The sequence below is a fragment of the Corythoichthys intestinalis genome, chromosome 20 (assembly GCF_030265065.1).
Source record: "Corythoichthys intestinalis isolate RoL2023-P3 chromosome 20, ASM3026506v1, whole genome shotgun sequence".
Taxonomy (NCBI): domain Eukaryota; kingdom Metazoa; phylum Chordata; class Actinopteri; order Syngnathiformes; family Syngnathidae; genus Corythoichthys; species Corythoichthys intestinalis.
In genome coordinates, this window is record NC_080414.1 from 9,132,792 (window position 1) to 9,151,943 (window position 19,152).

Sequence of the window (19,152 nt, forward strand, 5' to 3'; positions counted from 1 at the left end):
ACACACCATTACCATGTCACTCTAATTCAGGGGTCCCCAACCTTTTTTGCACCACGGACCGGTGTGATTTGGGTCTTTTTTCACGGACCGGTGTTTTGACAAATTTTGCAGCCTATCAAAAACTGCAACTATGCGGTTCTGCACATGCGCGTAACATTAAAAATGGCCGCGAATGCAGCGATTCCAAAACAAACACTACAAACTTTCTTAAAGAAAGGAATATTAACTTACGTTTGATTGTGGATGGACAAAAGTTCTCCTCAGACCCATCCTGCCATGTTAGCTGCACACCGCTCTCTCACCGTTAACGCCTTTGTCTTGTCGTTCAGCATTAATTAAAAAGCCCGCTTCACAAAGATGCGATGTTGGAAATTGTAGCAAGGTTTTCAGTGTTCTCGTAGCGCTGTCAGGATATTCCGGAATTACTTTAATTTAGTGGCGCCTCCAGAAATGTTTCATAGGGGTGGGCACTTAAAATCTTGGGGCGGCACACCAAATCTAAAAGCCATAATTTCAGGTTTTCATTATATTATTGCAGTAAAAAGGTCAGGGGAAAACTATCAGAAAGACTTAAGGACACGGTTACTGATGTACTTTGGTGTATTGTGTAATAGTTGATGTTACTAATGATGATAAGTGGGTTGGCCAGTGGGGTGGCCAACAAATTTATAGGACACCCCCTGGTGGCGCCACTGCTTTAATTGTCTCAAATGTACGTTTAAGGTTGCCGTCATTTGCGATCTCTACAACCTGATCCTCCTGTTGCACAAACATGCTCGAATCACTCGGTTTATTCACAAACGGGTCATGAATCCACTCCTTCGCAGTTCGTGGGTCTTCAAGGTTTTAGGCTCATCTTCTGGCTCGTCAGGTGCCCTTTTTCGCCTTAAAAAATCTCTCCAAAGACGTCCGTTTTCCAGCCATTTTCACTAGTGTGGGGGAACAAATGTGCTGCGCCCGGGGCCTAGTCACACGTTATTATGGAAGACAAGCGCACATAGATATATTATATATACAAAACAAGATGTACTGCTTGCAGCCCAATCAATGGATTTCTATGACGACATTCTAATCTATACTGTAGTATTATATCTAGAGTAGAAAGGGATATTGATGTGTTAAGCAGGGGCACAGGCCAAAGTTAATTCGGCCAGAATGCGGTCGTTAATAAAATATTATTTTTGTGCGGCCCGGTAGCAAATTTGCCACGGACCGGTAGCGGTCCGCGGCCCGGCGGGACCCCTGCTCTAATCAAACGGCAAAATATGATTTAAAGTTTTTTTCTTATCGAATTACTCAAGTTAATCGATTAATCGTTGCAGCACTAATAATGATACCCACCTGGACGCCACGAACTGTATGAAAAAAAATAAATAAATAAATGAAAATTTGCCACACTAAATGCTAATGCGAATGCTATGCTAACGCTATGAGTTACATTTAGTGTATGATGATCACGCAGACCTTCAAATGAAGAAAGTCAATCATGTCCGAAAATATAAATATATGTATAATTCCAATGACAGTCAGGAGTAGGGCTGCAAGTAACGATTATTTTCATAATCAAGCAATCGGACGATTAATTAAACAATAAATCGATTAATCTAATAAATGTCACTTCTTTCAATTACCTTCACAATTTACCTTGAAGTTGTTTTCGGCATGTTGTAAGTAGCAATGAAGACAAAATGGATGAGTTTTTCCTTTAACTGTATGGATGATCAAATTCATTGGCAACAAATTCATTAACCGATTTAATCAAATAGTTGTTGCAGCCTTATTAAGAAACTACTTTAGACAGTAAGATGTCCGAAAATTGGCAAAAATGTGAATTGTTTTCCAAAGTAAAAGCTGATTTTTTTTAAAACAAAAATATAATGAAGAAATCAGATAATATTTACAACTGAGAAGTTTTTTATAGGGCTGTCAAAATTATCGCGTTAATGGGCGTTAATTAATTTTTTAAATTAATCACGTTAAAATATTTGACGCAATTAACGCAGATGTCCTGCTCAGACAGATTTAAATGACAGTACAGTGAAACGCTTACATGTTGTTATGGAGTTTTGCCGCCCTCTGCTGACGCTTGGGTGAATGACCATCTCGCATATTGCCTCAAACAGATTACAGTGAGGCCGTTTATGGACATTAAGAGTGAAGAGAATGCCACCGGCCGCTTGGGGGCAGCGCCGTTCCATACTCATGTTATTTCTTCTCAACGTGGGAGAATTAGTAGTTGTGAGACGTTTATGCTGTATTCACAATGCAATACAGATTGCTATTTGTGCTCCACACATATTTCGGTAAGTTTTCTTTCTTTTAGTGGCAATTATGTGTCTCTTGTTGTATTTTGGGTAAGATATGTACAGATATATGTTATACAGTAAAGGCGAGTGGACACAGGCGTTCTTTGGACCGCGCCGTTTATTGGCAACTCCTTCACAACAAACATACAGTAGGGAGAACAAGTATTTGATACACTGCCACCCATTGGCAGTGTATCAAATACTTGTTCTCCTCACTGTAAGTATCGTTTAGTGAAAGGAATATTATTTTTGTTGTGCTATCTCTCCAAAAAAAAATAATGTTCACAAAAAGAAAAGCACTTCAGTCTATAGTAATGAGGCCCTATTCAGACATAGTTTAACAACAATGCAAAATGAACTGGCATTCCATATCAAAATAGCTATGCAAAATACACGTAAAACTTAGACTTTGGTCACTCTATTTTTATTGTATTAACTCTACTTTTGATTGAAATTTTTACAAATTTTATTAAAACGAAAACATGAAGAGGGGTTTTAATATAAAATTACTATAACTTGTAACTATAACATTTATCGTTTAAGAACTACAAGTCTTTCTATCCATGGATCACTTTAACAGAAAGAATGTTAATGCCATTTGTGGATTTATTGTTACAATAAACAAATACAGTACTTATGTACAGTATGTTGTATGTATATATCCGTCGTGTGTCTTATCTTTCCATTCCAACAATAATTTACAGAAAAACATGGCATATTTTAGAGATGGTTTGAATTGCGATTAATTGCGATTAATTACGATTAATTAATTTTTAAGCTGTAATTAACTCGATTAAAAATTTTAATCGTTTGACACCCCTATTTAAAACTTATAAATATGATATATGAAGTGCTTAAAAACCATTTATCTAAAATATACATATACATAAAAGGTTTTTTTTAATACTTTGGGGGAAAAAGTGAAAAGACATGTCTTATATTTATCTTTCCAATGCTAAATCTGAATAAATACATTAAACACACAAAAACAAACAAAACGCCCCCCAATTTTATTTTATAATTATTTTTTAAGCTGTAATTGTATGTGTGTATGTATATATATATATGTTATAATTTATAATAAAGTTTAACTTGAAGAAAGTCCTAAACGATTAATCGGTTATCAAAATAGTTGTCCATTCATTTGCTAATTGATTAGTTGTTGATTAATTGTTGCACCTCTCGTCAGTAGCTTTTCCTCCATGGTCAAGATTAGCATGAGCACGCGTACATGCCTGCAGCCCCCAACTCATGCATCATCAATTGGACAATCAATAAGTTATTACCCACACTCAATAAAAATGCAATACTGTCTTGCGCTTGTTAATTATGAAACGCATTTTCAAAGCAACAACAAAATACAAAGTGCAATCCTTCGCATCATCTTGAAAAACAATACTACTACAGTATTTGGAAAAATATTGAGTCTCCAAGCTCCAAAACCTGATTGATTTACTGATTACGATTCCATCAAAGATCGAAATGTGTAACTGCAAAAGGGTAAAATCCATTAATTCATGCATTATGAATCTGTTTATAAATCAGTTTGTGAATAACAATTTTGCTTTCTCATGAATCGGAAGAGATCATTTCCTTGGATAAGGCGTCCAATTGTCTTTTTTGAGCTTTTGGTGGGAGCCAACGATGTATGAAATGAGGCAAAAGCAAGAGTTGTTTATCTTTGCCAAGCTACTTAACTCCAAATCCCTGTGGGTTCCTCGGATGCGTAACCATGGTCTGCGATGTGTACGTCTACACATAGGACGTACAGCAGCAAAGCAGTCGGTGTCTTTTCATTAAAGTACATTGTGCGTATCAGCGGCAGTATCTTGAATTTCATTCATGCAGCACTCTCTCGCATTACGCCTTTCCAGCGGGACGTATCCGCACAGCTTAGCGGGGTGAGCGGATGGCCTGTCGGTGCCTGAAGCGCTTCATTCACAGACATCAGAGAGCGCAACTACATTTACACACAGGAGGCAGCTACTTAATGCCTCCCCTGATTCACACTCTCTTTCAGAGTTACCGTGGCCTGTAAGTGCCTCCTGCACTTTTAAGGCCCGAGTGGAAAAGGAGCTAAACAAACAGAGGCTTATGCATGAGAAAAATACAGTGGGTGGTGAATTCAGAAAAACAAATCTTGCAGAGAGAGAGAATATTTTGGAAGTGTATGAAGAAAAGGTCATTTATTGTAGCAGGGAGAATGGACACCAGACTATTTTGGCCGCTTTCAGACATGCAGAGTGCCTGTGCAGCTGAAAATCAGGCACAAGGTCATATGTATTAGAAACTGTTGAACGGTGGTTAGACCTCTATTCACTTAAGATATCAAGCAATGTTAGGGAATTTTTGCAAATATGTAAATAATTATGTGTGTCTCGATGATGTATTTGGACAAGGTGACAAGGTGCGTTTGTGGGTGCTTCTGTGATGTTATCTACAGTGGGGCAAATAAGTATTTAGTTAACCACTAATTGTGCAAGTTCTCCCACTTGAAAATATTAGAGAGGCCTGCAAATGTCAACATGGGTAAACCTCAACCATGAGAGACAGAATGTGGAGAAAAAAAACAGAAAATCACATTGTTTGATTTTTAAAGAATTTATTTGCAAATCATGGTGGAAAATAAGTATTTGGTCAATACCAAAAGTTCATCTCAATACTTTATTATGTACCCTTTGTTGGATATAACGGAGGCCAAACGTTTTCAGTAACTCTTTACAAGCTTTTCACACACTTTTGCTGGTATTTTGGCCCATTCCTCCATGCAGATCTACTCTAGAGCAGTGATGTTTTGGGGTGTCACTGGGCAACACGGACTTTCAAGTCCCTCCACAGATTTTCTATGGGGTTGAGATCTGGAGACTGACTAGGCCACTCCAGGACCCTGACATGCTTCTTATGAAGCCACTCCTTTGTGTCCCTGGCTGTGTGTTTGTGATCATTGTCATGCTGAAATACCCAGCCACGTCTCATCTTCAATGTCCTTGCTGACGGAACGAGATTTTCCCTCAAAATTTCTCGATACATGGCCTCATTCATTCTTTCCTTTACACGGATCAGTCGTCCTGGTCCCTTTGCAGAAAAACAGCCTCAAAGCATGATGTTTCCACCCCCATGCTTCACAGTGGGTATGGTGCAATTCAGTATTCTTTTTCCTCCAAACACGAGAACCTGTGTTTCTACCAAAAAAGTCAATTTTGGTTTCATCTGACCATAACACATTCTCCCAGTCCTCTTCTGGATCATCCAAATGCTCTCTAGCGAACCGCAGACGGGCCTGGACGTGTACTTTCTTCAGCAGGGGACACGTCTGGCAGTGCAGGATTTGAGTCCCTGACTGCGCATTGTATTACTGATAGTAGCCTTTGTTACTGTGGTCCCAGCTCTCTGTAGGTCATTCACTAGGTCCCCCCCGTGTGGTTCTGGGATTTTTGCTCACCGTTTTTGTTATCATTTTGACGCCACGGGGTGAGGAGGAAGTTGAAAGTCCATGTTGCCCACAACAGCCCCAAAACATCACTGCTCTAGAGTAGATCTGCATGGAGGAATGGGCCAAAATACCAGCAACAGTGTGTGAAAAGCTTGTGAAGAGTTACAGAAAACGTTTGGCCTCCATTATTGCCAACAAAGGGTACATAACAAAGTATTGAGATGAACTTTTGGGTTTGACCAAATCAGGGGTCGCGTTAACCGAATATTTTCCGTCGTTGACCGATTTTTTAAAACGGTGACGGAAAAAACTGAAGTCCATCTGTCATTTTGACAGGTTGCAATTCACACCCCAGACCACAGGGTGGCGAGTGAGCATATTAATTACCTATTGTCTCTCTTGATGCATGACGTCGTTGGCCTTAATCTGAAAAATGTCAAGGCAACTGAGTGTCCGAAGTTTCTTCAAAAAGCCCCAAAACGACGATGGTGTTGATAAAAGAGGTGAAAAAAAGGGACTGCACAAGCGGGCATGCAATTCAAGTCCATGCGCACCAGGAGGAAAGTGTGAGACTGCGTTCAGGCCACAGCAGGTGAACTGTTAATTTCATTGTTCCATATGTAATCTCATCTGCTTGATGTGTGATGATGGCACGGTGTGGATTCTCTGTTAAGCTTGTTCGGACAGAATATTAATTTAAAATGAATGAAAACTAAATACTATTGAATATGTTGAAGCGGTATGCAATGTTAAGAGTCTTGTTAACTCGAATTGCTGTGTCCAGCCGCTGTAGCTCTGCTGCTCTCTGTGAACTCTCTATTCAAGTCGGAACGCGCGCGGCTCTTAAGTGTCTCTGTCACGTGACTGTGTCGTAGCCGGTAACGCGCTCGGCCAAATGAACACACAAGTACGGAAGGTGAATTCTGCCAAACAAAGGGTCACCACAATGTCATTATCATCATTTTAAAAATTTAAGTGACGGGTAAAAATAGATTATAACCGGATTTTTATGACCCTGTCAGTCAAAATGACAGACAACGAAAAAGTCTAGCGCAACCTCTGGACCAAATACTTATTTTTCACCATGATTTGCAAATAAATTCTTTAAAAATCAAACAATGTGATTTTCTGGGTTTTTTTTTTTCACATTCTGTCTCTCATGGTTGAGGTTTACCCATGTTGACAATTACAGGCCTCTCTAATATTTTCAAGTAGGAGAACTTGCACAATTAGTGGTTGACTAGATACTTATTTGCCCCACTGTATGTTTTTTGTACATGGAGCTGTGCAAACCATTTGTTAGTTTAATCCAGTGCTTCTCAATTATTTTCTGTCATGGACATCCGTGCATTTCTGAAAGGAGGTTATTCACAGTCACTAGTCAAAAACCCAAGATTGAGGCCGGTGTTCTGACAAATGAGTATCCCGGCCGAATTGATATCCAAAGCGCTACTGAGCATGCGCACGACAACCACGCCCCTCCATTTTATAGTGCCTTTGACCAAAACTCTGTAAGCAATTACGTATATGCAAGAAAGACTACAATAGAATATTGATGATATTGCGAAATAATAGCGTTACGACGTTACTGTTGTCTGATAAGCAGTAAACATGTGGGTAGCCTGTATTTTAATATTGTTTATTGTTCAAGGTAGAATATTGACATTATAGCGGGAGTATCTAAATAATTAATATAATAATATATCTCTATGCAGTGTTGTTAATCTTAGTTTTAAAAAGTAATTAATTACAGTACAAAATTACTTCTCCCAAAAAGTAATTGAGTTAGTAACTCAGTTACCTGAATGTAAGAGTAATTAGTTACTTGGCAAAGTAACTGGTTTTACTTTTCATGTTTTTTTTTTTCAATTCAAAAAAAAAAAAAAAACATAAGCCACATACTAAGTGAGGTTCAAATGGTTTTTGGGACAGCCGCTCTAGCCCAATTTTTTACCATAAACTTAACTAGACACAGGATAGCTCGATAACTAGATAGTAACCTTTGCTATGTTTGGAAGTCATTTAATGTTTTGAATCAACCGTTAAAGTTGTTAAAATTACTCCCGTTATTGCATTAGTTCCCTTCTGTCTACTTCCGACATGTGAAAGTTTTAAAACTACTTCAACATTTACAGACAGATTCAAGTCAAAATTTTGCCGATTTAGGAGTATTTTAGATTAAAAGTTAATGAGGTTCGCTAGGAAGGTTCTCTACCACAGAGCCTTTCTGAGAAGTGTACTGCTTTAAGATGGTGGCTGTTTACCAACGCCGGCAAGCGTATCATTTTGCATCTAGTTCATAAACATGTGATATCCAGAGGCGTAGCGTCCCATTAGGCAAACCAGGCAATTGCCTAGGGCCCCCAGCCGGCAGGGGGGCCCCCAGAGGGCCAACAGATTTAGCACACGCAGCTTTACTGCACTGTCGCAGCGACAAGTGTGACAGTGCCAGTGAAAGCCATGTGTCTGAGTTCCCTGAAGGGGCCCCTTCACTCGCTTTACACCCCCCTCACGTGACTCAGAGTCAGAGTGAGCGGCGATTTGGCTTTTTTTTTTTAAATTGGCGTATATCCAAAATGAAGAGAAGTTATCCTTCTGGAAGCGACAAAAGGAAAAAAAAAAGCAGAAGAGGGGAAAAAGGAAGCAAGACAGCGGTGAGTGTACTATGTTATTGTAGTTTTATGTCCTAATGTAGAAGCCGGGCACTTTGAGTGTCCAAAAAAGCGCTCTATAAGACCGAGGCATTATTATACTTTTATTAAATATGCTATTGCTCCAAGTCCAACTGTCCCCCTTACTTGCACACGCTCGAAGGGCCCATGTTGCTTGTTGCCTGGGGCCCCCGGGGACCCTTGCTACGACTCTGGTGATATCTACCGTAGCATCATGTGGGCGTAGTTTGTAGGCTGCCAGCTACAGTCAGGTATTATTGGAGCCACCTAGCCTAGCATCACATTTGCAACGGTGTCACAACTCCCTCTTTCCCACTCCCGCTCGTCTCTCTCCGTGTCTCGCAGACTTTTCTCTCATCATTCAACCAACGTAGTAACTCAAAGTAACACACGCATTTATATCCTCAGTAACGGTAACGGCGTTGAACGTAGATTTGCTCAACATTAAGCTGCTATCAATTACTTCGACGAAGAATCGCAAATCGACAGAACACCGGCCCTGGGCATAGGAGAGGTAGGCGGTTGCCTTGGGCCCCATCTAGAGGCGGGGGTGCCAAATTGCTTTGGGGGAAAAAAATTACCCTGAAAAGAAATTTTCATGCGACGCTTCCCAAAAAAATGTCTAACATATCAAGTACATTTAATCCTATACAGTGATCCCTCACTACTTCGCGCTTCAAACTTCATGCCCTCAGTCCATCACGGATTTTTTTTCAATTAAAAAAAAAAAAAAAAAAAAAATACAGATGAGCTGATCGCGTAGTCTCACTCTCCCTAAATTTAACAATGATTGATAGGTCTTCTTTTTGATCTTGCCACAGATCCCTGGAAGCCTAACCATCAAAGCGCCGCATGCGTCAATCATCATTTAACTTGTTAAACAGTTGCTGTGGCAACTCTTTGTGTGAGGAGATTTGATTTGAGTGGACTCACGCAATGAAGCATTTGATAAAGACAAGCATTGTTATACTTTGCTCTTGTTTAAAAATGATTCAGTGGGAAAGTGAAATGTTTAAAACTAGGGCTGTCAAAATTATCGCATTAACGGGCGTTAATTTTTTAAATTAATCATGTTAAAATATTTGACGCAATTAACGCACAAATACCCTGCTCAAAGAGATTACACTGACAGCACAGTGAAGTGTGTACTTGTGTTTTTCGGAGTTTTGGCTCCCTCTGCTGGCGCTTGGGTGCGACTGATTTTATAGGATTCAGCAACCATGAGCATTGTGTAAGTAAATATTGACATCAACAATGGCGGGCTACTAGTTTATTTTTTGATTGAAAATTTTACACATTTTATTAAAACGAAAACATGAAGAGGGGTTTTAATATAAAATTTCTATAACTTGTACTAACAGTTATCTTTTAAGAACTACAAGTCTTTCTATCCATGGATCGCTTTAACAGAATGTTAATAATGGTAATGCCATCTTGTTGATTTATTGTAATAATAAAGAAATACAGTACTTATGTACCTTATGTTGAATGGATATATCCATCTTGTGTCTTATCTTTCCATTCCAACAATAATTTACAGAAAAATATGGCATATTTTATAGATGGTTTGAATTGCGATTAATTGCGATTAATTACGATTAATTAATGTTTAAGCTGTAATTAACTCGATTAAAAATTTTAATTGTTTGACACCCTATTTAAAACTTATTAATATGATATATGAAGTGCTGAAAAAACATTTATCTAAAATATACATATACATAAAAGGTTTTTTTTAATACTTTGGGGGAAAAAGTGAAAAGACATGTCTTATATTTATCTTTCCAATGCTAAATCTGAATAAATACATTAAACACACAAAAACAAACAAAACGCCCCCCAATTTTATTGTATATTTTTTTGGGCGGGAGGGGCGCTACTTAGCGGTTTTTCACTTATCGTGGTGGGTTCTCGTATAAAAATATATATTTGCTAGTTTTTGGCACATATGAGGCTGGGAGGAACTGCCCACACTTACCGTATGTAAGCCTAGCTACACGTTCGCCTAGGGCACCTAGCCACCCAATAGTTGCCCAAGAACAACTACAGAAGGCATCAAGTTTTGCAACGAAAAAGTGCGCTCACCTGAATCACATGCAAAAGTCTTGGACGTGTCGTCACAGAAGATGATGGCCACCGCGTGCTTCTTGGCGTCTCTCGGCATCCTGCTAATGTTCTTGATATTATGGAGCTCAGTGATCTAAGGAGGACAGAATTGGAAGCGGCACATTAACTCGCTTGAACGCGGTCAACAGTGGCAATGAGGCTTAATTGACCCTCTCGTGCCGCTCTGCTGAAAATGCAGTAGTTTAGAGTTTTGCATATAAACATACAGGGGCGTCACTAGCTTTTAAGAAGGGGGGGGCTTTGCCCCCAGGAAATGCACAGGATGGAAGTGAATGTAGCGTATAAGCACAAAACATATATAAAGTGTATATATGTGTGTGTATGCTATATATAATCTTCTTGGCTTTCTCCACTTTCTAATCATTACTCTCCTACTCACCTTTCCAGTAGAGGTCTCTCCCCTCTCACCCTCTCACCCTCTTTGCTCCTCTACTCAGGTCAATAAATGTAGTGGAGTGTAATATAATAATACGTGAATACAGTGGTACCTCGACATACGATCGCTTCGACACACGATCTTTTCAACAACCGACGCAAAATTTGACACGCCATTCGTTTCTACATCCGACGAAATGCTCGAAATACCACGAATCATGACAGCGACGCAATTTCATTGTTTTCCCGCAAGACTGACGCACAGCGGATTTTCTTGTGAGAGAAATCAACATGACACGAGTTCCAAGAATGTTAAAGCAGGTGATGAGAAAAGAAAAAAAGGTGAGGCTTACCATTGAAATGAAGATGGAATGATGAAAAAATATAAGCGTGGGGTGCACGTCCATGAACTGCTTGACAATACTCCGACGATGTCTGTTCGCCAGTCTTTATACGTTAAGGTGACAATTATTATTCTGGTACCATCGCAAAAGAGATCCCCAGCTTCGTCAGGTTTTTAATCATTTAAATTCAGAACTTGTGTAACAAAACACGTGTCGCCAACTGATAGCAACAACAAGACATGAAAAGAGAAAGTCAACTGCACTCTCTCACTCTGCCGTCAGCCCCGCGGTGCGTTCAGGTACACTACGCAAAATACAGAATGTATTTGTGTTGCTCTTGTAATTGCTTTTTGCAATAGTAACAGCAGTATTTATTAAGGATTTTGTAAAAAAGCACTGAGCTGGTGTGACTAGAAGAATGGATACCACTGCAGATAGTCCTTTTAGAACAATAATGATGTCCGACCAAAACTTTCTCTTCATTAACGCGTTGCCTTTTTATTTTCTTTCTATGAGAACGTAGGTCTTAGCTTTCTTTAGGTGGCCAAAATATGCCTGATCATAAAAACAACAAATTGCAAATCGCCACCAGGGGGATCCAAAACACGTAACATGCAAACAACCTGGCATTTTTAACAGATTTAATGTAGGTTTTTGGGCTGTGGAATGAATTAATGGAATTAAAATGTATTCTTATGGGAAAATCCTGCTCGACGTACTAACATTTCGACTTACGAACAAGGTCTTGGAACGAATTAACTCCGTATGTAGAGGTACCACTGTACGATCATCGATACGTGAATGAGCGCAGCTCCTGTACTCATCTATGCGTAAAGTGTGAAACACAGCTGATGCTCCAGAAGAAAGTCACCCCAAAGATAGTGGTAAAAAGAGTGCACACTTAACTCTATAAACAACCAGGACTTTCACAATGCATTTCAGACTAACTAGCGAGCACTAGCTAAGTAGCAGCGTTATCTTAGAGCTGGGATCCAACTTTTGTCCGCAAAACAACAAACATCCTCCATTCAATTATAATACAGTCGCCGCAAATATTGCAGAAGACCTACTGGAGCCCGCTTGGATCCAAGATTCACTCAAAAAACAGTGAAGTTTGGTGGAGGCAAAATTTTGGGAGGGTCTTAGCTTTCATATGAGCCATTTTTGAAACCAATTGAATAATTAAAAGTCAGGTTATTAGCAATTGTTTCTCCAAATTGGATAAGCGACAAGACCTTTGTCAGGGACTGTAATATTCTGGCAACTTCATAGTGGAAATGTCAGCGTTTTTTTGTATGTTTTTTTTTTTTCTTTTTTTTTCCTTTTCTTTTTTTTTTTTTAAAGAAAACAACACCAAAGTTTTAGGGGGGCTTAAGAATATTTTAGAGGGTCTGACTCCCCCCTAAAATAGGCCTAAAGACACCAATGTAAACATATTCTTCTTTGGAATTACAGTTCAATACTTAAAATACAGTTTTATAGGCCTCATATGACTGATTGAATCTGTTGGAATTTAGTCCCCCTGGCCAAAGCTGCACGGAAACGGCGGCAGCCGAACGGAACTGGTGCTCCGCTGTTTACCGCCCCCGCGAGCCAAACCGGGAGGAAGCAAAACTCTGCGCGTTCTCTTCTTATTTTAACCCTTTGTACTGACTCCATGTTTCAAAAGTTTGAAGAAGACTCACCGAAAGCAGGTTGAAAATTTATTCGTCGACAATGGTCAAAAAAACAAGGCAAAAACAGACGACAGAGGGACAATTCTGGATCCAAAACAAGGCTACATAGAAAATGTTTCCGAGCAGAAAATCTGTCTTATCTCAGTGTCCAGTGTTTTTTAAGTCCGTGGTGTAGTGGGCCGGCCGAAGGTGTGTCCGGGCGTTGCTTTGGGATCATCCCTCTCTGGCCGGTTTTGGGCTGTTTAGGTTCGTGCGTGGATGGGACGTGGTTGCCACAGCGACCGACGCTGGTCTTGACGTCACAAGCGCCCGCTATCAACTTTGTTATCCGGGCTGGCGCTACTTGTTTTAGGACAAAGCGCGCTGGTCTTTGTCCTTGTTCGTTTCCGGGAGAATTGATTGCCAGAGTTGGTGCGTCAATCTTGTTCGTGACGCACATGTTGGGCTTCTGTGATAAGATGGCGTTGTGTATCTATTCTGTTTCTTTAAACTATGGTGTGCTATTTATTTTACATTAGGTGTGTTAGAGTAGTGCAGTCCTACAGTGAATATGAGAAATGATACTATTCCCTGATTGATTATATTACATGTGTTCGAGTAATGCAAACAGTTAGACGGTGCCAACGACAAACGGTACCATTTTTCCTTTTCCCCCTCATGAGCGCCGATAAGGTGATTCACTTTACTGTGTTCAAGGGCATGGACTGAAGTCCGCCTAAACTATAGTTAGATGAATGTGTTAGACTAATGCAAACAATTATATGGTGTGTGTGAGAACGGTACCTATTCCCTTCAAATCCCTTTCTGTGCTATTTAAATGATAAAGTGCAATCAAGAGCATCTGAATCCCTTAAGCTAAAGATCGATATAGAATGGGAGAAAAAAATCCAAAACAAAAAGATTACATTTAATTGAATGTAACCCGTATTTACAGGCCATTTTGTTCTGCATGACTCAGACTTGACGATAAAGCCTATTACATTACTGTTGTCTGTCGTGTGCTAAATGCAGGCCCTTTGCCAAGAAGGCTGGGGATGAATTAGCTCGGCTGCAATGTAAAGATTAAAAGCTTGGACCGTAACACAGACAATGGAGTAAGTTTCTGTTTCTAATATTGTAAATGAAATATGTTATTGATTGAAAAAAATGATAGAAAGACATGACACAAACATGTGATTCAGGTGTTTTTGTCACCTTCGAAGAATGGGTTGTTCTATGTATGTGTATGTGTCCTCAGGTAAGCGGACGTAACCACCAACAAAAGGAATTTCTGAGCTGTGAATTCCACTAGTGTGTGCTTGTAGCATGAAAAGAAAATACTTGGTTGCATTCCCAGCCCCAGGCAAAAAAAAAACAAAAACAAAAAAAAACAATCATTTGAGATGAGTCCCATTTCACATCTCATTTGACTTTTTTGTTTTTTTTTTAGAAGGTGTTGACTTTAATCTCATATTAGCACCAATATGCTTTGCCGGCAACACTTACATTCCGGCTTGTTTTCATTTTTATAATCATCAGGAAGACTGGCGAGGCACAAAAACAAAGACCTCGAAACATCCTTTCAGAGAGCTAAAAATATGCCGGATTTTTGTTGTGGTGTATACCGACTCAGGCAAAGAACGGGAGAGGGTGTGGAGACGAAGAGAAATAGCAGTGAAGAAAGGCAATCCTCTTTGTGTTGAGTGTGTAAATCAGCCACCAGTGCAGCCTCGTTCCTCCCAAATCACAGCGGCGTCAAATGAAGCCCTCAGACGGGACCTTTCTTGATCTTTGTGACAACGCATTACCAAGTGCGCTGATGCATGTGCGCACCCATCGCTCAGTTCGAGATGCCCATGGGGAGGGTGACAACATAGGATAGCCCATGTGACAATATGATGTAGTGGACAGAGTGTATGGACGCAAAAGGCAGAAAATCATATTGTGCTTTATGAGAAGAATCATAAATGTAATGTAGTTTAAGTTTTCCTACTGGTTATAGTCCCTGTATGTCACATTTAGATGATTATTTCCTGATATTTCCCAGATGAGCTTCATTTAATCCCCAGCCCAGTCTGGAGACATAGAATAGCCTCTTATTGGCAGGCAGCCTAAGATGGTGTGCAAGGTTGAGAGGTTCCAACAATAGATAGTTGTGCTCAAGGGCGGAGGTTTGGTCTCAACATTGGTAGGGACGATATAAAAGTATAACCTGCATGTACACTTTCTGCTGGGGATGGGAAATTAATTAATAAAACCAAACAGATTATTGAACGGGGGTCAAGGCTACATTTCTCACGAAAATGAACCTAATTAATTACTAGGCTGAATGATCAATGCAAAATAAATGTGCATTGACTTACTTTCATGTGTATTGGTTCAGGTGATACAACGTTTGAGTCAAACCTTTGTTTTCAAAAACTACTAAGGAAACATTTTGAAGTGCAAACGGGAAGCTAGCCAACAATTGGTCTACTTCAGGGGGACACTGGAGAACGCCTAGACTCAAACTAAAGTATTGTAATATAAAAGTATTGTGGGAAAAAAACATTAATGGGGAAAAAAAAAAAAAAAAGAGATATCCAAGGATCGATATCTGGCAAATTATGTCTCTAACTCCATTTACAGTGGGGCAAATAAGTATTTAGTCAACCACTAATTGTGCAAGTTCTCCCACTTGAAAATATTAGAGAGGTCTGTAATTGACAACATGGGTAAACCTCAACCATGAGAGACAGAATGTGGAAAAAAAGCAGAAAATCACATTGTTTGATTTTTAAAGAATTTATTTGCATATCATGGTGGAAAATAAGTATTTGGTCAATGCCAAAAGTTCATCTCAGTACTTTGTTATGTACCCTTTGTTGGCAATAACGGAGGCCAAACGTTTTCTGTAACTCTTCACAAGCTTTTCACACACTGTTGCTGGTATTTTGGCCCATTTCTCCATGCAGATCCCCTCTAGAGCAGTGATGTTTTGGGGCTGTCGTTGGGCAATATGGAATTTCAACTCCCTCCACAGATTTTCTATGGGGTTGAGATCTGGTGACTGGCTAGGCCAATCCAGGACCTTGAAATGCTTCTTACGAAGCCACTCCTTTGTTGCCCTGGCTGTGTGTTTGGGATCATTGTCATGCTGAAAGACCCAGTCACGTCTCATCTTCAATACCCTTGCTGATGGAAGGAGATTTTCACTCAAAATCTCTCGAAACATGGCCCCATTCATTCTTTCCTTTACACACATCAGTCGTCCCAGTCCCTTTGCAGAAAAACAGCCCTAAAGCATGATGTTTCCACCCCCATGCTTCACAGTGGGTATGGTGTTCTTCGGATGCAATTCAGAATTCTTTCTCCTCCAAACACAAGAACCTGTGTTTCTACCAAAAAGTTCTATTTTGGTTTCATCTGACCATAACACATTCTCCCAGTCCTCTTCTGGGTCATCCAAATTCTCTCTAGCGAACCGCAGACGGGCCTGAACGTGTACTGGCTTCAGCAGGGGGACACGTTTGGCAGTGCAGGATTTGAGTCCCTTGTGGCGCATTGTGTTACTGATTGTAGCCTTTGTTACTGTGGTCCCAGCTCTCTGTAGGTCATTCACTAGGTCCCCCCGTGAGGTTCTGGGATTTTTGCTCACTGTTCTTGTTATCATTTGGATGCCATGGGGTGAGATCTTACATGGAGCCCCAAATCGAGGGAGATTATCAGTGGTCTTGTATGTCTTCTATTTTCTAATAATTGCTCCCACAGTTGATTTCTTTACACCAAGCGTTTTACCTATTGCAGATTCAGTCTTCCCAGCCTGGTGCAGGTCTACAATTTTGTCTCTGGTGTCCTTCCACATCTCTTTAGTCTTGGCCATAGTGGAGTTTGGAGTGTGACTGACTGAGATTGTGGACAGGTGTCTTTTATTCCGATATTGAGGTAAAACCGGTGCCATTAATACAAGTTACGAGTGGAGCCTCGTTAGAGCTCGTTAGAAGAAGTTTGTTGCACTTTGCTCCAAGTAGGGTAGCTTGATCCAGTTTGCTGTGTTGTTCAAATGCGAATCTGTCCAACCCCTATCCCACCTTTCACTCCGATTTTGTTGGGGTAATGATTGCAAGTGGTATTCACTTGGGTTTTGTGTAAACTGGAACTAATCATGTTGTCAGTTTGTTAGGAGTGGATCTCTTGGGTGAATTGATGTATATCGTAGTGCAATGGAACACATCGAATGCATGAACTTATCCTTCATTAATTGTTATTAAGATGCTGAGGGAATCCTGTAGTTGCTTTTGTCTGCTTGGTAATACATTCAAACCAACAAGGGAACGCTTGCGAAAAACTGGTTAGTAAGCATCATATGGCTTCAATGTTTACCTTGTGTAAACTTCTGAAGTAGGCGGCTTTCTCATCGGGATACTTTTCCAAGCGCCGTGGTCCTTTACTTGACGCCTTTTTGAATACCAGCCAACATCTTCTAAAGATCTGCCAACAGAGAATATTAGTAATTAATTTCATGGAAAAAGGCCAAAACACTGCATCGTATGGATACTTGGAGGAACATCAACTGAGGTGTGCAAAGTTTTTGTTCATAAGTGGTGGAAAAGTAGTTAGGCCCAAGTGGCTTAATGCATACAATGGAACTATTACAAGTCATGTAGAATTGCAGAAATTTGTAGATACTCAAAAACTTTTTATGTTAGTGTCTTGGGTTTTTTTTTTTTTTTTTTTTTTACTTTTGTGTTTTCATGAGCAGCGTTGTCACAGATTTAGTGCTGCAACGATTAATCGATTAACTCGAGTATTCGATTAGAAAAAAATATTCAGATAAAATTTTGTTGCCTCAAGTATTCGTTTAATTAAAGTGGCGTTTTAATGGTTTATTTTGAAAGTGTTTGCATTTAGTTTTATTGATTAGGGTGGATACACTGCCGTCTGGTCTGCCTCTTTTCACATGGCTGGATCCAACTGCTCCCTGTTAAGACCAATGTAAGCTTTTTGTTTGAGCTAATGTTTTTTTTAATGCGTTTATAATTTAGTTTATAGGTATATTTAGCCGTTTTTTTGGTTGGAATGTGTGTCTGAACCATTTGTTTAGAGCACTGTAAAAAAACTTTAGCATTTTATAGCATTTAGGCTAGTGAACTTTAAGCCAAGTTAGCCAATTGTTCTTTTGTTTTACATAAATCGTCATTTTTAAAAAATAAATTTATACTGTTTGAGGTTCAGCTCAGGTATTTGAATTTTTTATGTTCCTTATCCGATTACTCGATTATTCGAACTAACTAGTCCATCGATTAATCGACTACTAAAATATTCGATAGCTGCAGCCCTACACAGATTACTTGAAAATGTGATTTAATTACTTATTATTGATTACGCCTTAAAAAGTAATCTAGTTACTTTACTGATTACTTTATCATCAAAGTAACTAAGATACTTTAAAAGTAATTTATCAATTAGTTTTTACTAGGGCTTTCAAAATTATCGCGTTAACGGGCGGTAATTAATTTTTTAAATTAATCACGTTAAAATATTTGACGCAATTGACGCATGCACGGAATGACCCATTCATGCGTTGCCTCAAACGGGGCATTTAACGCACATGCCCCGCTCAAACAGATTAAAATGACAGCACAGTGTCATGTCTATTTGTTACTTGTGTTTTTCGGTGTTTTGTCGCCCTCTGCTGGTGCTTGGGTGCGACTGATTTTATGGGTTTCAGCACCATGAGCATTGCGTAATTATTGACATCAACAATGGCGAGCTACTAGTTTATTATTTGTTTGAAAATTTTACAAATTTTATTCAAACGAAAACATTAAGAGGGGTTTTAAAATAAAAAAATACTTTTACTAACATTTATCTTTTAAGAACTACAAGTCTTTCTATCCATGGATTGCTTTAACAGAAAGAATGTTAATAATGTTAATGCCAGCTTGTGGATTTATTGTTATAATAAACAAATACAGTACTTATGTACAGTATGTTGAATGTATATATCCGTCTTGTGTCTTATCTTTCCATTCCAACAATAATTTACAGAAAAATATGGCATATTTTATAGATGGTTTGAACTGCAATCAATTACGATTAATTGATTTTTAAGCCGTAAAAATTTTAATCGTTTCACAGCCCTAGTTTTTACCAATTTGTCTTCCGTTGCTGCCTCAACATGAGAATGAAAACATTGTATTGGATTGGAAGCGGAAGATCGGAATTTTTCACTTAAAGCTTAATCTTCGAGTTAGATTT

General features: G+C 39.3%; 1 protein-coding gene across 1 annotated transcript in view; it reads right to left on the reverse strand.

Annotated features, from left to right (window-relative positions):
- Window positions 1-19,152, reverse strand: part of dok6 (docking protein 6) — a 142,385-nt gene that overhangs the window by 32,671 nt on the left and 90,562 nt on the right. The window contains exons 2-3 of the mRNA XM_057824457.1: window positions 17,275-17,382; window positions 10,497-10,611 (exon numbers count right to left, since the gene is read on the reverse strand). Coding sequence (XP_057680440.1) covers window positions 10,497-10,611; window positions 17,275-17,382 — 223 coding nt within the window. The remainder of the gene's footprint in view (window positions 1-10,496; window positions 10,612-17,274; window positions 17,383-19,152) is intronic.